The sequence below is a fragment of the Nipponia nippon genome, unplaced genomic scaffold (assembly GCF_047370975.1).
Source record: "Nipponia nippon isolate SJK-2023a ecotype South Korea unplaced genomic scaffold, ASM4737097v1 scaffold_1, whole genome shotgun sequence".
NCBI classification, from domain to species: domain Eukaryota; kingdom Metazoa; phylum Chordata; class Aves; order Pelecaniformes; family Threskiornithidae; genus Nipponia; species Nipponia nippon.
The window spans coordinates 167230963-167246356 of record NW_028262290.1 but is presented as its reverse complement, the minus strand read 5'-3'; the positions used below and the strand labels follow the sequence as shown (position 1 = coordinate 167246356).

Genomic DNA, 15394 nt, shown 5'->3' with positions numbered 1-15394 from the left:
CCACGGGAAGCATCCCGATTTCTACAGCATCTATTGGCGCTCTCCAGAAAAGGGAAGAGTCTTCCGCCACAGCAGCAGCAGCGCCCGCTCCCAGCGTCCCACCCGCCCCACCGGGGCTCGGGAAGGAGCGACCGGCGCACCGAGGGTCGGCACGGGCGGTGCTGGGCGCCCTCCGTCCCCGCGGCGGGGCAGGAGGAGCTGGGCGCCGCCGCCCGTGCTCCAGCTTTCACCCGACCCGCTGGCGCCGGCGGTCAAGGAGGGCGAGAGAAGATCCGACAGCGTCCTCCTGCCCCCGGGAGGACACCTCCCGGCTTCCCGCCCCCTCTCCTGCTACGCTTCCCGCTCCCCGCGTCCCCGTCGGCACTTTAAACGGGTGCCGGTGGCACGGGGAGCTGGTCCCCGCAGCGGTACGGCCCCTCCTGCCGCACGTGGATCCTCTGGTGCACGTTCAGGTGGTAGTGCCGCTTGAAAGTCTTCTGGCACACGCCGCACTGGTAGGGCCGCTCGCCCGTGTGGGTCTGGTGGTGGCGGACAAAGTCAGAGACCCAGGTGAAGCTCCTGTTGCAGCAGGGGCAGAGGATGAGGTGGTGGTTAGTGTGTCGGCGCTGGTGCAGGATCAGAAAGCTCTGGCTGGAGAAGTTCTCCATGCATTCGTTGCACGTATACATCATTTTCCCAGGTGACAGCGGGTATCTGTTGGGGCCGGGCTTCCCCCACACGGTGCCGCAGTCCCGGCTCGGGGCTCGGGGCTGGGAGGCAGGGCATGGCGCCCGGCTGGAGCACTCCTCCACCTCCGAGGGCTCGCAGAACCCTTTGGCCGCCCGGGCCTGCAGGTGACGCCGCATTTTCTTCTTGGACATGAAGCTCCGGTCGCAGTGCGCGCAGACGTAGGGCACCCAGTTGCTGTGGCTCCACTGGTGGATGACGAGGTTGATCTTCAGCAGAAAGTTTTTCCTGCAGACGGGGCAGGAGTAGAATTTCTCCCGGGTGGAGTTCCGCTGGCAGGCCGCCGTCCGGCCCACGCAGGAGCCCTCCACCGGCTCTCCCGGGGAGGCGACCGCGCAGCTGGGATCCGCTTGCGCCGTTGCTCTGCAGACGTCTGGTATCGTCGCCTTCCCTGGCTCCTCCGCTCCCTGGCCACCGTTCCCTGAATCTTTCACGTCCTCTTCCAGACCCTTCGAGGGCGTTTCAGGCACTGCCGGCTTCTCCACAGCGACCTCCTCTTGCGGTACCTCCGTTGGGATCTCCACCTCGGCATCTGCTGGAAATTTTTCAGAACCCAAACATCGCTCTTCCACACGGTTTTGAGGACAAGGCATGAACAGCAAGAGCCTTTCCTCCCGCCCCCGCCTCACCTCCCGCGCCCTCCCCAGCCAGCAGCCAGCGCGAGCCCCAGCCCCGTTCTCCCCTTCTCGCTCAGCCTCTGCACACCCGGACTGCCACGGCTCGTCCCCACGACACCCCGGGGGCGGTTCGAGATGACAAACGTCACTTAGGTGGGATGGGGGGAGTCTAACAGACACACGGGGGCTCGTCCTTCCAAGCAAACCGACCGGGTGGGCTGGTTCACACCGTGCCATGCCTCGTCCTTTATGGTTTCAAGGCTGGCAACAGAATTTACTGCCAGAACCCTTTCTTGGCCTGTCTGAAGCATGTAAAACCCTGCCCTGAAAGCCCCAGGCTCAGAGAGAGCCTCGCATGAACCTCCTGCGGCTCTCTGAGCGTGCCGGCGCTCCCCCAGGCCGCCGGCCCCGCCACGGAGGGATGAAGGGCTCTATCCCAGTACCTGCTGCGGGGGAAGGCGATGGAGACCGGTTCAGATTCACCGCTTCACAACACACGGACAGAGGGCAGGACGGGGACGGGGTTGGCTGGCTGAGATCCGCGGGGACAGCGGAGGCTTCGTGAGGGATGTGCGCTGCGAAGGCAAGAGGAGTGGTGACGACCTGGGTGAGATGCAGCCAGGCGGGGCCCAGGAGCCCTCGCGGCAGCTGGGTTTGCCAGCCACTCACGTGCGCTGCAGGTTGCTGTGACCGCCAGGCTCCTGCTTTCCTCTGGGTCCCTGCAGTTCCCCTCGCGAGACTCCCTTGTCTTCATCTCCAGCAGACCATCATCGCTCGCGCAGCTCGGGCGGTCTGGCTCTGGGGAGGAGAAGGGCGCTCGGCGTTACCGGCAGCCAGCTGGGAGCTCAGAGGAGCAAGCGCAGGGGTGGGTGTCCCCCACTCCCCGGCCCCCGAGGCATCAGGAGCCCTGCAGCACGCTGCTGGGCCAGGGGAGGGCTTCCAGGCTATCACCGCGTCCCAGCACGTTCCCTGTGTCCTCTCCCAGCACAGACCGTGCCCAGCCATCGCGGGAGACACCTCAATCCCTGCGGCTGAGGGCAGGGACTGCAATCATCCCGGTAAGCGGCCAGGAGCCAGGATCCCGGCATGGAAGAAACCCGGTGTCACGCACCTACGGCTGGCTCCGGGGCCGTGTCTGACTCCGCCGGCGTGCACAGCTCCTCTCCTCTTTCGATCCGAGATAAGAGTTCGGGCTTGGATAGGGCACAGTCTGTGCAAGAGCAAGACAGGCATCAGAGGCGAGATGCGACAGCGTCTTTGCGGGGGCACCCAACACAGAGTCAGTCCCGGCCCAGAAAAACTCCATCTCCAACCGGGGCAGTCAGTGCCGGCACACGGGGAGTTACGGACACAGACAGGGAGCCGCAGGCAGCGCTTCTAGGGGGGGACCTGAAAAGCCCCCTCCGGCACATCTGACACCAGAAAATGCACCCCTGCTCCGCGGGGGGGAAATCCCTGCTCCTCAGGCTGCGCTTGCGGGGGAGCCCCACGGCAAGAGGGGGCAGCCCTGGCGGGGAAGCCCAGGCCCCCGCTCCATCGTCTGAGCAATGGAAAGCATTAATTACGAGGACGAGGCCCTGGCTGGGCCAAGCGGGGTGCCAGAGAATCACTTAGGATGGAAAAGACCTTTAAGATCATCGAGGCCAAGCAGACTTTATTGGAAAGCTCATTTCCAGCTGCGAGGGCCACACGTTCAAAAATCCAGCCAGAATCACCCCAAAGGCTGCCCCGCAAGATCTTCTCGCCTGCCTAGCTCTCCCCCCGCGACGAGGCAGCGCGACCAGCCTCGGTCCCCGTGCCAGGCCAAACGGGTGGCACATCCGCCACGCCGACAGGAAACCACAGGAGGATCTAGACAGACTTGGAAGAGGGAATTTCTGTGACGAAAAGAGGGAATTTCTGTGACGACAACCCAGAGAGCTCAGTGTACCTGTTCTCTACGAGGAGGAGACACCCAGCACTTACTACCCGCTCCTGCGTGTACCTGCGCCCTCCGACCACTGCCGGAGGGGACAGGGAATTGAGAGGATCATTTGAGGGCTGGAGATCGCAGTGAAACGCGGAGAGGCAGAAAAGTAACCCCGAGAGAGCTCCCCGGGCAGCGACGGTGGCTGCCAAACCAGCGCAAACGGAGCCTACACAGGGACACCAGCATCTCGTAGTTGCCCTCCATCACGCTCCTGTACAGCTCCTTCTGCCCGTCGTCCAGGCTCTCCCACTCCTGCCTGCTGAAGTGCACCGCCACGTCCTCAAAAGTCACCAGCACCTGGGAGCGCGGGGGCTGGGCTGTGGGAGGGGGCGGCTCCCCCCGGACAGCCCCCAGCCCCTCAGACATCACCCCCCAGCCCTCCCAGGGCCCAGAAAGCAGCTCCCCAAAAGCCCCCACGAGCAGTTCCCTCCCAGCTCCCCCGAGCTCCCAGCCCCACCAGCACCCCACTGGATTCACCCGCAGCCCCCTAAAAGCCCCCTCAGCCCCCGCAAACCCCTCCCAGCCCCTCGACGGCTCCACAAGCGAGCCCCCGGCTCCCTCCCAGCCTCCCGGCAGCCCCTCGGCGTCCCCCCAGCCCCCGAGCGCCCCTCAGCCCCACGACGGCCCGTGACTGACCCCCCCAGTCCACTTCCAGCCCCCGTCGCCCCCCAACAGCCCCCTTCGTGGCCCCATGGCTCGCTCCCAGTCCCACAATGGCTCCACAAGCGACTTCCCCCGTCGCCCCGGGCTCACCCCTGCCCCAAGCGACCCCCCCGGCTGATCCCGCGCCCCCCCGCCCGCTCCGTACCGCGGGCAGCCGCAGCCCCCAGGGGGGCCCGTCCCGCAGCGCCGCCTCCGCCCGCTCCAACCGCCGCTCCAGGACCTCGAGGCGGCCGTGGAGCTCCGCCATGGCCCCCGCCGCGGCCGCGGGAACGGGCAGGGCCTGGGCCTGGGCCTGGGGCTGGGCAGGGCTCGGCCCGCCCTCCCGCCGCCAGGAGGAGCGCCTCCCCCCGCCCGCCCCGCCGCACAGCGCCCCCTGCCGGCCAGGCGGTGCCGCCCACCGCCTCCCCGGTGTCGCGGCGGGGCGGGCTCCTCCCGCTGGCCGCCGCGCCGCCCCGGGGGGAGTCCGGAGGATTTCCTCCCGGCCGGCTGGCTCCTTTTTCAGATCGACGGCTTCTCGGTGATTGATAGCTGTCAATCACTCCCGCGGCGCTGCGGACCGCCGGCCGGTAAGGGGGCGCTGTTGCGAGAGGCGGCGGGCGGGGCGCCCCCTAGCGGCCAGGCGGTGCGGTTCAGGAGGCGGGGCCGGTCACGGCGCGGCGGGGCCGGAGAGGCGGCGGTGAGCGGGGCCGGTCCGGGTGTGCGGGGCCCGGGCGGGAGGGGAGCCCGGTCCCGGTGTGCGGGGTGGGAGGGGAGCCCGGTCCCGGTGTGCGTAGCCCCGGGCGGGAGGGGAGCCCGGTCCCGGTGTGCGGGGTGGGAGGGGAGCCCGGTCCCGGTGTGCGGGGTGGGAGGGGAGCCCGGTCCCGGTGTGCGTAGCCCCGGGCGGGAGGGGAGCCCGGTCCCGGTGTGCGGGGCCCCGGGCGGGTGGGGAGCCCGGTCCCGGTGTGCGGGTCCCGGGCGGTCCCAGTGAGCCGTGGCCCCGGGCGCGGTAGCATGGCCCGGTCCGGTCCTGAGCCGGTTGCCTCCCGCCCCGCAGCAGCGAGCGGCCCCGGAGGCCGCACAGCGAGCGGGAATGGAGTCCCCGCACTCGACGAGCTTCTGCTTCCCCGCCGCTCCCCCGCCGGCACCGGTCAAAGCCCCGAGCCCCAGCGGCACCAGCATCTCGCTGTGGACGGTGGTAGCGGCCGTGCAGGCGGTGGAGCGGAGCGTGGACGCCCACGCCTCGCGGTTGCTCAACCTGGAACGCCGGACGGTGACCACCGAGAAGAAGTACTTCGACTGCGAGAAAACGGTGGTGGATTTCGGGAACCAGCTGGAGAGCAAGCTGGCCGTGCTGGGCACCCTCATCCAGGAGTACGGGCAGCTCCAGCGGCGCCTGGAGAACATGGAGAACCTGCTGAAGAACAGGAACTTCTGGATCCTGCGGCTGCCCCCCGGGGGCGAGCTCCCCAAGGTGACAAATGGCTCTGGGGGGGGACACGGGGGTGGCCGTGCTCCGACGCGCCTCGCCTTCACCCGGCGGCGTCTCCCGGGAGGCCCGAATCCCGCGGGAACGGCACATAGGCGTCAGGTGGCTCAGGTCGGTGTTTCGGTCCAGCCGTATCTCGCTGCAGGAGCCAGGTCGTGGCATTTTGCCCTAAATGCTGGGTTCTTTCCCCAGAGCGGGGCCCACAAACTGCCCGCGGGACGGGACCGGGCTCTGCCCAGGGGGAAGCGTGAATATTGTGGAATTCACAGCTCCTTCTCCCGGAATTAGCGCATTAAACCGAGGAGCTGAGAGGAGCTGAGCCGTGTCTCTCTCTGTGCCACAGGAATGCCCCAGGGCAGGATTTTTTTTTTCCTGTTTTCAGTACTTGATACACAGCAGCAGTAAGAAGTAGAAAGGAGGATGTTTCCCAGGGACGAGGATGTTTCCCGGGGATGAGGATGGTTCCCGGGGATGAGGATGGTTCCCGGGGATGAGGATGGTTCCCAGGACGAGGATGGTTCCCAGGGATGAGGATGTTTCCCAGGATGAGAATGTTTCCCAGGGACGAGGATGTTTCCCAGGGGCGAGGATGTTTCCCGGGACGAGGATGGTTCCCAGGGACGAGGATGGGTCCCGGGGGCGAGGATGTTTCCCGGGACGAGGATGGTTCCCGGGGGTAAGGATGTTTCCCGGGATGAGGATGGTTCCCGGGGGCGAGGATGTTTCCCGGGATGAGGATGGTTCCCAGGGACAAGGATGTTTCCCGGGGACGAGGATGGTTCCCAGGGACAAGGATGGTTCCCAGGGACAAGGATGGTTCCCGGGGACGAGGATGGTTCCCGGGGATGAGGATGGTTCCTAGGGATGTGTCCTCAGCTCCAGGTGCCAGCCCCGGTGCCAAGCGTCTCACTTTCACAATTCCAGGCCCCGGTGGCGTTCGAAAGCGCCGCCGCTTACTTTTCCGCGCAAGAGTGGGAGAATCTGGAGGAATGGCAGAGGGAGCTGTACAAAAACGTGCTGAGAGGGAAGAGCGAGTCTCTGATCTCTCTGGGTAAGCATCGCCGTCTCAGTCAGTTATCGCCGCTCCCGGGCTGGCCCCATTTTGGGGACGTTTTCCCACACCTGGGAAGCAGATTTGCGGAAACGCGGAGAAGTCGGTGCCCGTCGCTGTGCATGCGTCACGTCCAGTCCCGCCGTCTCCAGCGCTCGCTGGGTGCGGGCGCTGGCCGCAGTCGCCTCAGTGTCGCAGCCTGCTCCCTGCGGTGCCCGGCGCAGCCTGCAGGCCCCTTCCCTCGGCTCGTGGGCTTTTTTTTTTGCCGGCGGAGGCAGGAGCAGAGGGCTCTCCATGCTGCCCGGCGGTGCGTTGTGGCCGATGGAGCCGGTTTGGGGAGCGCGGCTGAGTGTGTTCCTCCCCGCGGACGCAGCGGGCATTTTGATGCGGCACAGAAACCTTTGTATCTCTGTTCCTCCACAGATTACGCAATCTCCAAACCTGAGCTCCTGTCCCGGCTTCAGAGGGGAGAAACGCCCTGCGATGAGGACAAGGCGACCTCCAGAGAGATTCCAGCAGAACCAAGCGCAGGCAAGGGATGAATTACTACTTTATTCTCAGCTGTAACGTTTGCGTGGTGTTGTCACCAGACAGAGGACATCACGAGGCGATAGTCCTGACTCGCTGCGGAGGGAGCTCCTCCCATCTCAGGAGGAGCGGGTTCAGAGGGAGCAACAGAGCGTTAGGAAAAAACCTAACAGCGGGTTTGCTCTTCCCCACTAGCAGAGTCTCTGCTCTTCAGACTTGATGCGAACGTCCAGGACAGCAGAGAAGGAGCGCAGTGCCCGACGGGACAGGAAAGCCTGGAGGGAAGAACAATGCTGGCTGAAGCCGGAGCCGGAGCCGGTGAGCGTTGCTTGGACACACGGGCAGGGAGGACGCGCTCCTGAAACGGCGGGTGAAGGGGAAACCGCTGCTCCACGGGGTGGAGTAAAGTTCCCAGAAGCAGGAATGGGAGATGCTGGAGAGAGGCTGTAGGGTAGCTGGCCGCAAACCTCCCGGGCGAAGGAAGAGCTGAGTGGTGCTGTGCTAACCAGTAAAGAAGTTTCCTCTCTCCATCAACAGACTACGGCATTCCAGAGCTGAGCTTTGTGGGCGTCGTGAAGCAAGAGGAGGAGCTGTGTGCGGAGGAGCCGGGAGCCACGGAGGATGCAGAGTTTACCGAGCTCAGCGTGGGTGAGTTCCGAGCAATCCCACAGCGCACTGTGCAGCTGGAGATGCAGGAGAATTCCCGACGTTCCCGCTGTGGGACAGCGTATGCCGAGATGCAGGGACTGAGGAGAGGCAGGCAGGGCGGCGGGGAAAGGGCGAGAGCCTCGCTGAGGTTAGGAAAGCGGGCAGAAAATGTACGGATCGTTTTACTAGGAGGAAGGTTAAAGTGCTGAGTAGATAAGACACCGCGGGTGAGGAGACAGGCGTCCCTGAAATAAACCAAACAGAATACAAGGAATCATGAGGAATGAAGTCAAGAACAATTCTCAAGGTCTTCTCCAAAGACGATGTTACGCCAAAGTATTTGGGGAACTGAGCGAAGTTTGCTCACTCAGTCTTGAAAGAAACGCGGTAGGCAGGGACGCAGTCCAGAGCAGGGCAGCGAGGTGCAGAGCTTCCGCATCGGGAGAGGCTGAACGCAGCAGGACTCCTCAGGCTGAGGAAGTGTGGCAGAGAGGGGGATGCAACGCGGGTCTGTGCCTGGGGCGCAGCGGGAGCTGAGGGAATGAACCTTTGCTCTTCCTCACTCTCCGAGATCCAGGGAGCACCCAGTGAAACGAGCAGGCGTTTGCTGTAAGCCAAGCAGGGCAACGTCTGTTATCATACGTGTGCAAGCTGTGGAACCCACTGCCACAGGGCACAGCAAAGGCTGAGAGCAAAGCGGGCTTCGAAGGGGGTTGGACAAATTCCCGGGTGCACTCTACACTGGGTTGAAAACTGGCTGGACGGCCGAGCCCAGAGAGTGGTGGTGAATGGAGTCAAATCCAGTTGGCGGCCTGTCACCAGTGGTGTCCCCAGGGCTCAGTGTTGGGGCTGATCCTGTTCAACATCTTCACTGATGATCTGCAGGAGGGGATCGAGGGCACCCTCAGTCAGTTTGCAGGTGACACCAAGCTGGGTGGGAGCGTCGATCTGCCGGAGGGCAGGGAGGCTCTGCAGAGGGCCCTGGCCAGGCTGGAGCCATGGGCCCAGGCCACGGGGTGAGGGTCAGCAAGGCTCAGGGCCGGGTCCTGCACTGGGGGCACAGCAACCCCAGGCACCGCTGCAGGCGTGGGGAGGAGCGGCTGGGAGCTGCCCGGCGGGAAAGGGCCTGGGGGGGGTGGTCGACAGCCGCTGAACACGAGCCAGCAGGGTGCCCAGGTGGCCAAGGGGGCCAACGGCATCCTGGCTTGTATCAGGACCAGTGTGGCCAGCAGGAGCAGGGCAGGGATCGTCCCCCTGTGCTGGGCACTGGGGAGGCCGCCCCTCGAATGCTGTGCTCAGCGCTGGGCCCCTCACCCCAAGAAGGCCATGGAGGGGCTGGAGCGTGGCCAGAGCAGGGCAGCGAGGCTGGGGCAGGGGCTGGAGCCCAAGGCTGGGGAGGAGCGGCTGGGGGAGCTGGGGGGGCTCAGCCTGGAGAAGAGGAGGCTGAGGGGAGCCCTCATCGCTCTCTGCAACTGCCTGAAAGGAGGCTGGAGCCGGGGGGGGTCGGTCTCTTCTCCCCAGGAACAAGCGATGGGACGAGAGGGAACGGCCTCAAGCTGCGCCAGGGCAGGTTTGGGTTGGGTATTAGGAAAAACTTCTTCACCGAAAGGGTGGTCAAGCACTGGCCCAGACTGCCCAGGGCAGGGGCTGAGTCCCCATCCCTGGAGGTATTTAAAGGACGGATAGATGTGGTGCTCGAGGACATGGTATAGATGGACTTGGCAGCGCTGGGTTAACGGTTGGACTTGATGATCTTAAGGGTCTTTTCCAACCTTAACGATTCTATGAATGTCACCTCCGGCTCCCATCCTGCTGGAGGGAGGCTGTCCCCAGCATTCGGCAAAGCCGTGGCTGATGAGGAGCTTGGCTCTTCCCTGCAGCCCCTGGGCTTCTCCGTACCCGGCCCAGAACGCTCTTCTCCCTCTTGTGGGTCCCGTCTCGCGTCCTCCAGAGCCCATCCGCTGCTCCTCTCCTGGAGCTGCTTCTGCTCAGTAGCTGCATCCTCAGAAGAGGGAGCTGTGCTCCAGAGCAGTGCCTCGATGGCTGCCTGGAGGCTGGGGAAGTCAGCGGTGAGCTGGGACGGCTCTGTTATTCCCAGTAGCAATCTAATATTTGCTCGATTAGCAGACCGTCCCCAGCTCACCAGTCACCTCCTCACCCTGCGTCCTGGTCTCTGCTTATTCTCCTTGTGCCACCTCAGAGGTGTCAGTGGGGCTTGCTCGGTTTTTGATGGTATTTGCCGTGCTGTGACTAAATCTTAGACGCTTTTTCTCATGCCCCTCCTGTAGCCTCCGCATGTTGTCACCTCTCCGCTGTCTGTCACTGCACAGCACTAGTGAACTGGGGAAGGACACTCTCCAGACAGGAGACCAACCCTTGTTTAGATTCTGCCCTCACACTGCCGACAGCTTTCAAAATGGTCGTGTCTTGGCAGTTTCCATCCTTGACCTTCGGCTGGTTTTCCACCGATGGGTCATATTCGTATCCGGGTCAATTAAAAGTCAGTGTTCAGGTAGGAATGAGAGTCAAGAGAAAGTCTGAGACAGGTTAAGCGTGAATAGCAAACCCCCGGCACCTAGCTCGGAGATGAAAAGCAATGAACCCTCAGAGAAAACTTACTTGGACTGCCTCAGTGAGGGCTACAGAGGAGGCTTCCTCGTTACACACGTATCCTGAGCAGTAGCAGGCATGTCTCGAGTCAAACCAGCCAGTGTTCACGTGTCCCCTTTCAAGAAGGGGGCTACACGTGTGGGTCATCGCGTCCTGGGAGCAGAGGGAGGGTGGATCTTGGGGATGAGCTGGTGCGCTCTGAAGAGTGAGAAACGCCGAGTCACTGGTGTGGGGAGGGAGGCAGGCGTGCTGATGAGGGAGGCAAAGGGCTGCCCCAGGTCCATGAGATCTTAGCGCTTAGGAGAAGGAAGACGGCTGGAGATGATTTTGGAAACTGCTGAACTCTGCTATCTTGGAAGGCAGCGCTTCCCTCTGCCCCCTCCCTCACAGCTGCTCAGCCAGCTGAAAGGGAAGCCCTCCTCTGCTTTGCACTCACATTCTGCCTTTTAGTCTTTCGGCTCACTGTTGGTCTGTGAGCACAGCTGCCTTTCACGCTCGCTGTGGAAGACAGATCTGTTTGATTCACGGGCGGCGGGGGGAAGGAGCGGGGGGGATTCCAGAAGCTCTCGCGTCTCACACCAGTCAATGTCCCCATTGTTGTTCTTGTCAGTTCCAGCAGATGAAGTGATAACATTCAAAATAGAGCAGCTGGACTCGGAGGAGTGCCCCCAAAGCTCAGAGCCCCCCGCGACTTTAACCAGGGAGTCAGAGGAGCTGGTTTTCCAGGGTCCCAGCGAGGCGCTGCCCTTTGATAGTCAGTACAGCTCTCCCGTGCAGCAGGGCAACCAGAGCGTGAGCAGGCTGGTGCCATCCACTCCGGGGGAAGAGGATCTCGGCGAAAGCAACGCTGTCGTGTTCTATGGGCAAAACTGTCCCAAGAAGAAACCTCACTCGTGTGCTGCGTGTGGGAAGGGCTTCTGTCTCAAGAAGATGCTGGTGACTCACCAGGAGAGCCACGGCACACAGCACAGCAGTGAGCACGCTGAAGATGAGGAGGGCTTCCTCCGTCAGCAGCACTGGCAGACCCATGGGGAAGATGGGACCCACAGGGAAGACAGGACCCACGGGGAAGACAGGACCCACGTGGCCACGGAGAGGTTCAAGCAGAACCAGAATGCAAAAGCCCACGCCAGCGTCCCGGCCACGGACAAGGTGTACGGCAATCCCAGGTGCGTGAAAAGCGTCAACACTAATGGCAACTGCAAGCCAAGCCAGAGGAGCCACCCGCGGGGGAGGCCTTACAGGTGCGACAAGTGTCAGGAGTGCTTCTCCCAAAAGAAAACACTCATCATCCACCGGCGTATGCACTCGGGCCGGAGCGGAGGGGTCCTTTGGTGCTCTTACTGTGGGAAGACCTTCAGCCACCCCTCCACTCTGATCCGGCATCAGAGGATCCACACGGGGGAGAGGCCTTACCAATGCAACGAGTGCCCAAAGCGCTTCACCCAGAAGCAGCACCTCCTCCAGCACGAGAAGATCCACCTGCGTGAGAGGAACTGCGTGGTCACGCACAGCGCGAAGAAGGCACCGCTACACAGCTGCTAGGCCGTGCGGGCTCACGCAGCCTGCAGCCCCCGGAGGAGGGAGGAGAGGAGAGGAGAGTCTCTGCTGCTCAGCGTTAAAGGCCCTCTGACAATTTATCCCAAAGATCCAAGGAAAGTAGAATTAGGATCCACCCTGGCACCCTTTTCTTCATGGTGGTGATGGTATGCCGCAGTACCTCATAGTCTGTCCAAAAATCTCTCCAGAATAAAAGTGTTTTGGGGCTCTTCAAGTTCGAGTCAGTTGTTTGAACTGCTTCCAGCGAGGCTGAGTTTGTTGAAGCTCTCCTTCGCCTGGAGTTTCCCTGGCTGCTCTCCTTGACAAAGTTCCGCTGTCCTCAGTTTCACGGGCGAGTTTGAGTTGCACATTCGCAGAAGACTCCTGGCAACTAAACAGGCGCACGGGGCGAGGCCTTGCTGACGGCTCACGCAGGTGCCCCCTTGGCAAGGAGGGGCCGTCAGTCGGTTCCCAGCTCTCTCCGTGCCTCGGCACAGGCCAAGTGATGTTTTCACTGCTGCTTCTGCTTAGGAAGCTAGCTGGAAAAGATAGGTTCCGTTCCTTCTCTAGAGCTTGAAATCAGTTTGCCATAAATGATGATGACAGGGCCACGTTCTGCTTGGGGTTCTTCTGATGTGCGCTGGAACGTGCTCCGCCGGAGACTTGGTTTGCGCTGCAGTAACTGCGGGGAATCTGCTCCGTTGTCGGGCACCTCTGAGCCCACCTGAAGGAGGTGGCATCGCCCAGACCCCTTCTCATGCCTCTGCGAGGCCCCCGGTGGAACTGAATGGGGAAACCACTTGTAAGCCTCTACTCCCAGGCTGACGCGAGTGTTGGGATGACTTTGTGCTGACTGCCCGTACATTAACACTTATTTTCTTTGTATTTTGTTATTGCCTTTATCTCCCTCTCCTCCTGCTAGCTGGGGGTGCAGATGTTTTTTGTTCTTGGGGGTCAGCTTTCATCATATCCCAAGCCGTTAAGAAAAAAATCCCAGCATCTGAAACGTGTTTAGCAAATTGCCCAAATACGTAGTGCGACTTCAGGGCTGGCGTTGCTGCCTGACCTGTTTTAAACCTGCTGCTTGTTCTCCTCATCACTAATTGGGCTTTAGAAACCCCTCTGTCGCTTCCTGGTCCCAAAGTGCCTGCCAAGGGGAGGGTGCCGGTGGCTGGCTCATCCCCTCGGAGACGTTCCTCTTGCTCCTGCTGGCTGCTGTGGCAGATGTTTTAGTCTGGAAACTGCTTTGGCCAAGGCGTGAGGTCTCTTTCCAGGTTCTTGCTGTTCATTGGCGCCTGCCCTGCCAGCAGTGTGAGACAGGAGCGCTCCGGCGCCTGCCTCGGCCCAGCCAGCTCAGAGCTCTGGGCTGTTTAAGCTAATCTGAATCTTGCCCGGAGCGGATCGGGGTGAGCCTGTGTGAACCCGCTCTGAACCCGCGCTGTGGGAGCTGGCACAGAGCCACGCGTGCCGAAGCATCTTCAACCACTGCAGGTGTTTGCCCGGTGACCAACTGTCAGCCGCCTTTTCTCGTCCCGGTGCTGCTGAGGTCTCGCGGCTCCTGACGTGTCTGAGTAGGGCTGTGTGTGGTGAGCCCCTCTCTGTGCACGCATCCATTTTTTTTCCAAATAAGAAATCTGTGAGGACAGAGGGTGTCGTCTTTTGTCACTTCTCGGTGTTCAGCGGCCACTTGCTACCATCAAGCAGTGAACGTGGACTGTTTTTTCTCCACCGTTTGACATGCTGAAGGAAGTCTCTTGGCAGCTGGCGGTACGGGGCATTTGATACCCAGGCAAACAGTCTGGGTCTTGTCCAATACGCAGGTAAATTAATCGGTTCCTCAGTGGTTTCCTGCTGACTCCAGTTAAACCGCTTCTTTATGTTTTACACTCTTGTTACTTAGACTGTGAGCCTTCAGGACAGGGAACTTGTTTCTGTCTGTTTGTAAAATGCCAGTTAAATGTGCAGGAGTAGATACTCGATTTTTAATAACAATCACATTAAACCTGAGTGGATTAAAGTTGTGAAGTTCTAAATGCTGCATTTTTTTTGGTCTATTTTTTTAAATCACTCTACCTGCTGGTAAATGGCAGTTTGTAGTATCGGACCTTACTGATGGAGAGACAAAAGTCTACCTTGAAGTGGAAAAAGAATGGAGCGGGTTTCATTGGGTTTTTTAATATTGCAGTGGAACCTGAGCAGGAGCATTGTTTTCCGTGTGTGTATCCGAGAATCGAACAGAGCCTGAACAGTCAGAGCATCTGAAAAAAAAAAATAGGATGTAAGTAAGCTCACTGTACAGTTCTCATCCTGCAGGGAGGTCACATCGATCCTGCTGCCAGCGAGAAGTTTTCCGCAACCGCCGCGTTGCAGTTGTTATCAGTTTAGCGCACTCAGTTGAGTCGAGGAGGGGCAGGATGTGTTCTGGGATAAAGATGCGAAGATGCTGCCGCATAAAGCAGCGGAGGGGCACTTGTCACCGATCCCCCTGGGACCAGAACATCCCGAGTCTTGGTTAGGATCGCTTCGGCAGCGCTCGTTCGTTATTCTACAAACAAACAATTTCAGGTGCCTTTCCTGGGCTGTTTCTGCGTCTTACAAAAGGCCAATAACAAGAAACATCGAAGTACTGCCACATTGCATCTCTCCTCCCCGTTGCACTATTGTCGTCTGTGTTCTAAGGCTGACCTCCTACCACTTCATTGTCGTTAGACAGTTTAGTTTTAAACATTAGTGAAAGAGAAAACGAAGAAGCTGTCGTGTTCACATCCGAGAGATGTCTCTGTAGCCACGACCGTGAAAGAATCGGTGTCCGGATGGTGAGAAGATGGGTGTTTTAGAAGCACGAGCTGGGGAGGGTTACGCCATCTCAACAGTGCTCTCCTATTTTTACTGGAAGATGTCATATGTTAGCTGCTGTCTGAGCATCAGAAGCGCTTGACGTGCTCCTGTTTCATCACTTCTTGATGCTGCCTTTGATAATACAGATAAAGCAGTATTTTGCACAGTGAGTCATAGTTTCCCTGTCCTAGCCCAGCTCCCCTGTATTTCAGAGACAAATATGTATATTTATAACAAATCACAGAGCTATTTTGAGATTAGCACTGCTTAAATTGCAAAAATTCAACCCGGAATCCAAGAAGAAATGTTGAGTGACATAGAAACGCGCTGCTCTTCTGAGACCAAGAGAAAGAAGATAAATCCTCCCCTTGCACAGACAGAGGGATGCTTACAGAAAAGAGCAGAAGCTGCAGGGGAAGGCAAGAGAAGACGTGGTGATGGGGAGGGAGGGGGTATTTTGGGAGCGCAAGGTCTCCTGCACCCACCCTGAGATGCATCGTGAAGTCTTCGTGCCTTCTATGAACAAGCGCCGAGCTTTTATCGTCCTTGGGTAGCGCTTCTCTGTGTGCAACTTTTTTCTGAGCCTCCGTTACTTGGGCTGCTATAGCTCAGGCTGGAGCAGGACAGCAGCCTCCACTGCAAAGCCAGATGTCCAGGCTGAGGTGTTCTTCACAAAAGAAGGCAAAGGCGTGTGCAGAAAAACAGAAAAAAAAACCCCAAAGCTGACCCAGGCGCACCCA

At 60.5% G+C, this 15394-nt stretch overlaps 2 protein-coding genes across 4 annotated transcripts; one reads left to right on the top strand and one right to left on the bottom strand.

Annotated features, from left to right (window-relative positions):
- Positions 1 to 4317, bottom strand: LOC148057717 (zinc finger protein 212-like). Of its 2 annotated transcripts, none has more exons than XM_087733232.1 (6): positions 4121 to 4317; positions 3483 to 3609; positions 2455 to 2553; positions 2013 to 2141; positions 1787 to 1918; positions 1 to 1258 (listed from the first exon to the last, which is right to left on the bottom strand). In XM_087733232.1, exons 1-6 carry the CDS (start codon positions 4220 to 4222, stop codon positions 366 to 368), a joined length of 1482 nt encoding a protein of 493 aa, XP_087589358.1. In that variant the 5' UTR covers positions 4223 to 4317; the 3' UTR covers positions 1 to 365. The 2 variants fall into 2 exon arrangements, with proteins under 2 accessions (XP_087589358.1, XP_087589348.1); XM_087733222.1 differs by having other exon boundaries at positions 2 to 1261.
- A 188-nt stretch (positions 4318 to 4505) lies between these two features.
- Positions 4506 to 13849, top strand: LOC104015827 (zinc finger protein 777). 2 transcript variants are annotated; one of them, XM_087733094.1, is made up of 7 exons: positions 4506 to 4651; positions 5009 to 5425; positions 6365 to 6491; positions 6915 to 7022; positions 7215 to 7337; positions 7557 to 7667; positions 10888 to 13849. In XM_087733094.1, the coding sequence occupies exons 2-7, from the start codon at positions 5045 to 5047 to the stop codon at positions 11820 to 11822; spliced, it is 1785 nt and encodes a 594-aa protein (XP_087589220.1). In that variant the 5' UTR covers positions 4506 to 4651; positions 5009 to 5044; the 3' UTR covers positions 11823 to 13849. The 2 variants fall into 2 exon arrangements, with proteins under 2 accessions (XP_087589220.1, XP_087589229.1); XM_087733103.1 differs by having other exon boundaries at positions 4507 to 4651; positions 7218 to 7337.
- The last annotated feature ends 1545 nt before the right edge of the window (positions 13850 to 15394 follow it).